General features: G+C 43.2%; 1 protein-coding gene across 1 annotated transcript; it reads left to right on the forward strand.

Annotated features, from left to right (window-relative positions):
* Window positions 1–371: 371 nt before the first annotated feature.
* Kcnv1 (potassium voltage-gated channel modifier subfamily V member 1) lies at window positions 372–6,659 on the forward strand. Its single transcript, XM_042673173.1, has 3 exons — window positions 372–841; window positions 2,132–2,661; window positions 5,859–6,659. Exons 1-3 carry the CDS (start codon window positions 372–374, stop codon window positions 6,368–6,370), a joined length of 1,512 nt encoding a protein of 503 aa, XP_042529107.1. The 3' UTR covers window positions 6,371–6,659.
* Window positions 6,660–7,333: the final 674 nt, after the last annotated feature.

Genomic DNA, 7,333 nt, shown 5'->3' on the forward strand with positions numbered 1-7,333 from the left:
CCAGGCTTTGGATCTCTGCACCTCTGGGGTGCTGGGTGGGGAATCTCCGGGTTGGGCCTTGGGGATCCCGCCCCCCTGAGTTGGGATCTTCTCCCCTGCGAGCCCTCCTCTCCCCACCAGCCTCCTGGCGCTGCCACTTGCGAGCTGTCGCCGCCGCCGCTCCCTGGCAGCTCCCTAGCGACGCGGAGGAGCCCGGGTGGGGGGGAAGGGGAGGTGGGGGTGGAGACGGGAGGGGGTGAGCGAGTGGGCGGCATCTCCATCAGGAACCTGGGAAATCCCGCGCGCCACCCGGGATCGTGCCACCGCCCTCCGGGGACCGAGGCCGGCAGCGCGTCCGCAACTTTGTGGCGCCCGGCGGCGGTCCGGTGAGCATGGACGAGCTGCCCCTGTGCGGCCGCTCGCCGCCCAGCTCGCTGCTGGACAGCGGGTCGCTGAGCTCCCTAGACTCCAGCGTGTTCTGCAGCGAGGGCGAAGGCGAGCCCCTGGCGCTCGGGGACTGCTTCACGGTCAACGTGGGCGGCAGCCGCTTCGTGCTCTCGCAGCAGGCGCTGTCCTGCTTCCCGCACACGCGCCTGGGCAAGCTGGCCGTGGTGGTGGCCTCCTACCGCCGCCTGGGAGCCCTGGCCGCGGCGCCCAGCCCCCTGGAGCTGTGCGACGACGCCAACCCGGTGGACAACGAGTACTTCTTCGACCGCAGCTCGCAGGCTTTCCGCTACGTCCTGCACTACTACCGCACCGGCCGCCTGCACGTGATGGAGCAGCTGTGTGCGCTCTCCTTCCTCCAGGAGATCCAGTACTGGGGCATCGACGAACTCAGCATTGACTCCTGCTGCAGGGACAGGTAGGACCGGACCGGAGGAGCTCGGTGGCCGGGTCGGGAGGGAGACAGGGGTTGCCTGGAGAGGCGGACTGCACACTGGGAACATTCTTTCCCGAAGCTTTTCCTTGAACCCCGGCCTAAGAATAGGGGTGGTCACTTCTGGTCTGGAAGGTAAAGTGGAGATGTGGAGCTCAAAAGTGTAAAGCCAACTCTCCTCCCCCCTCCCTCCCCCCTTCTGTCTCTGTCTCTCTCTCTGTCTCTCTTGTCTCTCTGTCTCTCTCTTTGTCTCTCTCTCTGTCGTTTTCAAGGCCTTGGAGCTGTCTCTTTGCTTCTTTGTTCAGGGCTGGCACTTGAGCCACAGCTCCACTTCTAGCTTTTTACTAGCTAATTGGACAGGAGTCTCTGATTTTTCTGGCCAAGCTGGCTCCAAACTAGGATCCTCAGATCTCAGTCTCCTGAGTACAGGCATGAGCTGCCAGCCAACTTTTGTCCCGTTGTGTCCCTTTTGTATCAGTGAGTTATGCTAATTTCATATGAAATCCCAGAGAGCTCATATTGGGAACATTCTGTGACTAAATTAAAGAGTCAGAAAGGTAATTCTTCAAATGATGCACAGGGATGAAAGTTTTGGTGTAAAGTTTTCTCATTCCTGAATCCAAGAGACTAATGTTGGAAAAACTTTCATGAAGTGCTTAAAAACAGAAGGAAAGTTATTTGCCTACAAGACTGTGGAGTTTTGCTGGTGACCTGCCGTTTTGTCACTACCACTTCATTCTTCATAGATACCTTTCATTTACACACACACACACACACGTACACACACACAGATTCCATGTGCCAAGGAGCTCTTCTTGTTACAAGAAAGTGGGTCAGAAAAAGGCATAGATCCAAAGTTGCCTTGTTATATATATAAATATGTAATAAATATATAAATTTCTCTGCCTAAATGTTAGCTAAGAAAATGTGTGTGTGTATATGTTTGTGGGTGTCCTGGGACTTGAACTCAGGGATTGGGTGCTGTCCCTGAGCTTTTTTGCTCAAAGCTAGTGTTCTACCACTTCCTGAGTAGCTAGGATTATAGCCATGAGCCACCAGTGCCTGGATGCAAGTGTCACTTTAAAAAAAAAAAAAAAAAAAAGCCATGATTCTGAGAATATTCTCAGGGCAGGCAACAATCCGGATGCAGTATAAATAGACACCTTGTGCCTTATATTAGGATAAAAAGTGTGACTTTCCCTCTCAGGTTTAATTCTTTTCTAACCCTGTGTTTTTATGAAGTTAAACTAATCACTAAGTTGTCTTCTCCAAAAGATACTTTCGAAGAAAGGAGCTGAGTGAAACACTAGACTTTAAGAAGGACACAGACGACCAAGAAAGCCAACATGAGAGCGAACAGGATTTCTCTCAAGGACCTTGTCCCACTGTCCGCCAGAAGCTCTGGGATGTCCTGGAGAAACCTGGCTCTTCCACAGCTGCACGAATCTTTGGGGTCATCTCCATCATCTTTGTGGCCGTGTCCATAGTCAACATGGCCCTGATGTCAGCTGAGTTAAGCTGGCTGAACTTGCAGCTGTTGGAAATCCTGGAATATGTGTGCATTAGCTGGTTCACCGGGGAGTTCGTCCTGCGCTTTCTTTGTGTGCGGGACAGGTGCCGCTTCCTGAGAAAGGTGCCTAACATCATAGACCTCCTCGCTATCCTGCCCTTCTACATCACGCTTCTGGTGGAGAGCCTCAGCGGAAGCCACACCACACAGGAGCTGGAAAACGTGGGGCGCCTTGTCCAGGTTTTGAGGCTGCTCAGAGCTCTGCGCATGCTCAAGCTGGGCCGGCACTCAACAGGTATTCAGGTTTCATTGCTACTTTTCTTTTACCTTTATTCATAAGCATTAGTGATTTGACCATAATACAAGGAAGTGACTGAATTGGTATGTAAAAACAAAAAACAAAAAAAAACAATGCTTTGCCCAACCATGACCACTAAAGCGGTACTGGGAGGCAAAACGTTGGTATTGATACCACTGGGACAGAGAAGACATCCCGCACACATTTTCTCTCCCTAAGGTATCAGGTATAATTTGGCCACCTGTCCAATTCGATTTATTAAAATCTGGAGATCCAAACTTACAAAAATTTGAAGACATGCATGCAGTAAGAGAAGTAGCCAGGTGCTAATGGACTTCTGCTTGAAGTTTTTGAAGAAGATATAGACATACTGTGTTTTGGAAGATAGAGAAGTCAATAAGTAAATGCTTAATTAGTGTTTGAGAATATTGAGGTTCCTAACCTGACATATACAAGAGAGACAAAGAAAAAGAAGTAAGAGGGGAGAGAGGAACAAAAATTCTTTAGGGCTTTCTTTTTGCCTGTTAGAGATTTTAGAAATCATGTGAACAAATCTTCATACAAAACACACAAACTAATTGTATGTGAAAATTAGAGTCAATGTCAATGGAAGTCCTACAGGTCAATTAGAGCCCATTCTTGGATCAAGAGGATATTGATTTTCAGTGACTAGCCCTGAAGCTGTTCTGGAATAATATATGAGTTACTTTCTGGCAAGATTTTAGAGAAAATGAGAATCCCCAGAACAAACATGCTAAAGTGCAGAGACTGAGCCTCTTATTCCCAGAATCAGATTTTGGTATGTGAGTGCAATCCAGGACCATCCACTTTACGAAGCATGCAAGTTAACTTTGATATAAGTGATTGTTAGACCTCCCCCCACTTCAAGAAACACTAGAGTAGGATGCCATATTAATACAATATTAAGTTGTACAAATTGATTATAGACTCCTCTTCTATCCTCATTAACCTAGAATTGTTTCTCCCTGGCTGACTACCTGGTAGCTGTCTCTCCTATCAATACAGGGAGAACCTAACCTCTAAGATGTTCTATTGTGTGTGTGTTTTTTACATCTCTGGTAATTAGGACTTATCCTAATACAATTTTGGTTGTGTATTTTCCCAGCTAGTCTTACCACATCCTAAGGGTTCCTGACAACTTTTCAAAGTACCGTTCTTTGTTTTGTGACAGACATAATGGGGTGCTTTCTTCAAGTATTTATAAACTCTTCACGGGATTCAATTTTAAAAACACCACAGGCAACAGCCACATTTTTTTCCCAGAAGAAAGGAAAAGGAAAATAATAGTAATTTCCAGTGTCACCTCTTCAAAAGTTTTCCCAGTTCTAAATCAGTTATAAAGCATTAATAAAACCAGTATTTATTGAAAATAGCACAATTTAATAAATGTTTGATCATTTTACATCCAGCATGATATTTAGAAATGTTTAGCTAGTCAAATCTGTACCTGTATTTTAAATTATAAAAATTGGCATGTTGTAGAATAATGGTTAAAAGGTCAGATGGGCTAAGCTTAAGTACTGGCCTTGTGGCTTTTTACTAAATGAGCTACTTCTCTATAAAATAGTGGAACAATGTATTCATTTATGAGGATTATCTGAGTTAACAGATGTAACATGCCAAGAATCTAAACCCTTTTGTGTTTCTTTACACAGTTCCTGAAAACATTTAGTCCTTATTTTCATTTTACTTTATTTTTATTTACTTATTTCTGGTCTTGGGGTTTGACTTCAGGGCTTCTCTTTTGTCAGACAAGTACTCTACTGCTTGATTTGTGACTCCAGGCCTGGAACATTTCTTCCTTAGATAAAAACAGTTTTTCTTGACATCTTTATGTTTCTCATCATATTTTGTCAGAAATGTCATTCCATATAGACACATCAAAGCTCACTTTCTAAAGAGGTATTATAAAGATATTCTGCATTATATTCTTTTGGAGTTAAACTTTAAAACTAATGTTCATTTAAAAATAGGTAATAATAATGCAAGAATATCTAAAAATTCTAATAGCAAAATTCAAAATCATATGAGTTAGCGTAGTATTCCAATGTGTTTCAAATAATCTCTGGTGAATGACTAAAATATAAAATAGTTCTATGAAGTCATACTTTGAAATTCTAAGACAATTAGTGTGATATTATGGTGAACTGATTTCACAATGTGGACACTCTTAGAAGCATCTCTCATGCATTAGAGAGGGTATGTGATGGCTAGTTCTAATTTGGGTTTGTTGTGGGCTCTTCCTACTCTCCTTAAGGCTTAGTGTCTTCACTGGTGAAATGTGACTCCCTTGGGTCTGTCTCTCAGATGTTCAATAAATCATAAGCTCTAGCAGTGGGAAAAGTACCAATGCTCCTAGTGAGTGAATTCTCCAGTGACACCATTTCTGTACTCTCTTGTAATGGAGGAATGCTCCATGCATAGCTCTACCTTCTTCCAAGGAAGGAGAAATTGTATGTGCTAAAAGAGGCAATTCCAGATAGCATTTGTATTAAGGACTAGAATTCCAATGCATGTTTTCGGGGTCCCAGGACCTTCTCCTTGAACACCGCTAAGAATATCACATGAGGATATATGTGTGTCAGTTTGGTTACCAAGGCCTTACTTGCTCCGGCTGTCATGTTCGTTTCATAGTGGACACTCTTCATCTGACATTTTGGCAAGGAGATGTTATTTCTGTTCAATTTTATCAGGGGGATAAGAAAGGCAGACAAACACACACACACACACACACACACACACACACACAAATCAACATGAAAATGGTGTTAGAAAGCAGCAGTGAAACAATGTAAGGTTTGACCAAATGAGCCCTCTACAGGCAACCCTGCAAAAGAAGTTCATTATATACAATGAAAAAAGCTCCTATGATGTACCTGTGTGTTATGGTCTAATTATTTGCATTTGAAATATGAATAGCTGAAGCTCAATAATGATACAAGTGAAGAAATGAATATAATCTAACACTGACTCCAACAACTTCATAACCTGTTATCTGAAGACAGGGTGTGATTTGATCCTACTTGTATCCTTACAATATTGCTCAATGTTTGGGATGTATTTGGTTTGCAGTGCATGCTCGTGGGTGGACAGCCTGCAAGGAGAGGAGGATGAGGTAAAGAAGGGAGAAGGAAAGGGGGTGCTGATGATTGACAGCTGCCGTTCTCTTGCAGGATTACGCTCACTTGGGATGACGATCACCCAGTGCTATGAAGAAGTTGGCTTACTACTCCTATTTCTATCTGTGGGGATTTCTATATTTTCAACTATAGAATATTTTGCAGAGCAAAGCATTCCTGATACAACCTTCACAAGCGTCCCTTGTGCATGGTGGTGGGCCACAACGTCCATGACTACCGTAGGATATGGGGACATTAGACCAGACACTACCACAGGCAAAATTGTGGCCTTCATGTGTATATTATCAGGAATCCTTGTCTTGGCCTTGCCTATTGCTATTATTAATGATCGATTCTCTGCTTGCTACTTCACCTTGAAACTCAAGGAGGCAGCTGTTAGACAGCGTGAAGCTCTGAAGAAGCTCACCAAGAATATAGCCACTGACTCATATATCAGCGTTAATCTGAGAGATGTCTATGCGCGGAGTATTATGGAGATGCTTCGATTAAAAGGCAGAGAACGAGCAAGCACTAGGAGTAGTGGGGGAGATGATTTCTGGTTTTAAGCCACCTGCAATTTATTTGCTGTGTGCAATTAACTGGATTGATAATGTCTCGGTGTGTATGGATGTCTGTAAACCACTGAGGAGTCTCCTGGGTGCCACTTATCTTAAGTCTTGCTGATGCATTCCTTTGTTGCTAGAATATTTCACATCTCCCATGGCAACTACACATATTGTTTAGACACACTGGAATCTCAAAAATAGCTAATGAACACCACAACCCAAAGCAATTGAGATAATGCACAGCTATCTGAAATTGTCAAGTATAAAATATCACAATACATACATCAAATGAAGTTTTATGTATCACTCATTGGAGAAGGTGTTAGCACTACTAAATTTTCTTTTACCATAAAGAGCAGTTATATTCGAATAGCCTGGAGAAAGGATGTGTGAACATAAAAATAAAACACCAAACATCTTTTCTATTTAAAGGTATTTGCCAAGTAAATTACTCCTTTCGCCATCAGTTAAAGCTGTTGAGTATAACAATTAGCTGTGCAAGGCAAGTCTTGGACTTAGTGCTCAGAGTGGGTCTCCCTATCCTTTGTTTGGGGCAAACCACTATCCACACTCAGAGCTACGCTGGATTATTCTTGCAAGTGGGAATCCTCAGCTGCCTTATAGGGCCCTCAATGAATTCTGCACAGGCTTCAAACACACACATCTTCATTTTCCCAGTGAGTGTAATATGTAAAGTATAAAACTATGTATTTTTTCAGTTCTCCATGAAAATTCAATGGTTTTTAGAATGTCTCATTTTAGATGTACCATTTAAGTTATGTCCTTAACATCATGAATATGTAAAAGTGAACTCTAGTGAACATCCTAAATTTATCCACTGGAATGCCTTGATAGTCTTGTTTCCTAAAATGAGAATATGTTTAATGACATCATTGGATGAACTTGACGATCTTTTATTTGTTAACAAAAAATATTATGGCCAGCTTTCTGACTATTGGGGTA

This window comes from Dipodomys spectabilis, unplaced genomic scaffold (assembly GCF_019054845.1).
Source record: "Dipodomys spectabilis isolate Male_0828 unplaced genomic scaffold, ASM1905484v1 ptg000783l, whole genome shotgun sequence".
NCBI classification, from domain to species: Eukaryota; Metazoa; Chordata; class Mammalia; order Rodentia; family Heteromyidae; genus Dipodomys; species Dipodomys spectabilis.

Coding starts and splice junctions, on each gene's coding strand:
- Kcnv1 (XM_042673173.1), top strand. CDS start 372: ATGGACGAGCTGCCCCTGTGCGGCCGCTCGCCGCCCAGCTCGCTGCTG. Junction 842..2,131: donor GACTCCTGCTGCAGGGACAG/GTAGGACCGGAC, acceptor CTTCTCCAAAAG/ATACTTTCGAAGAAAGGAGC. Junction 2,662..5,858: donor GCTGGGCCGGCACTCAACAG/GTATTCAGGTTT, acceptor GTTCTCTTGCAG/GATTACGCTCACTTGGGATG.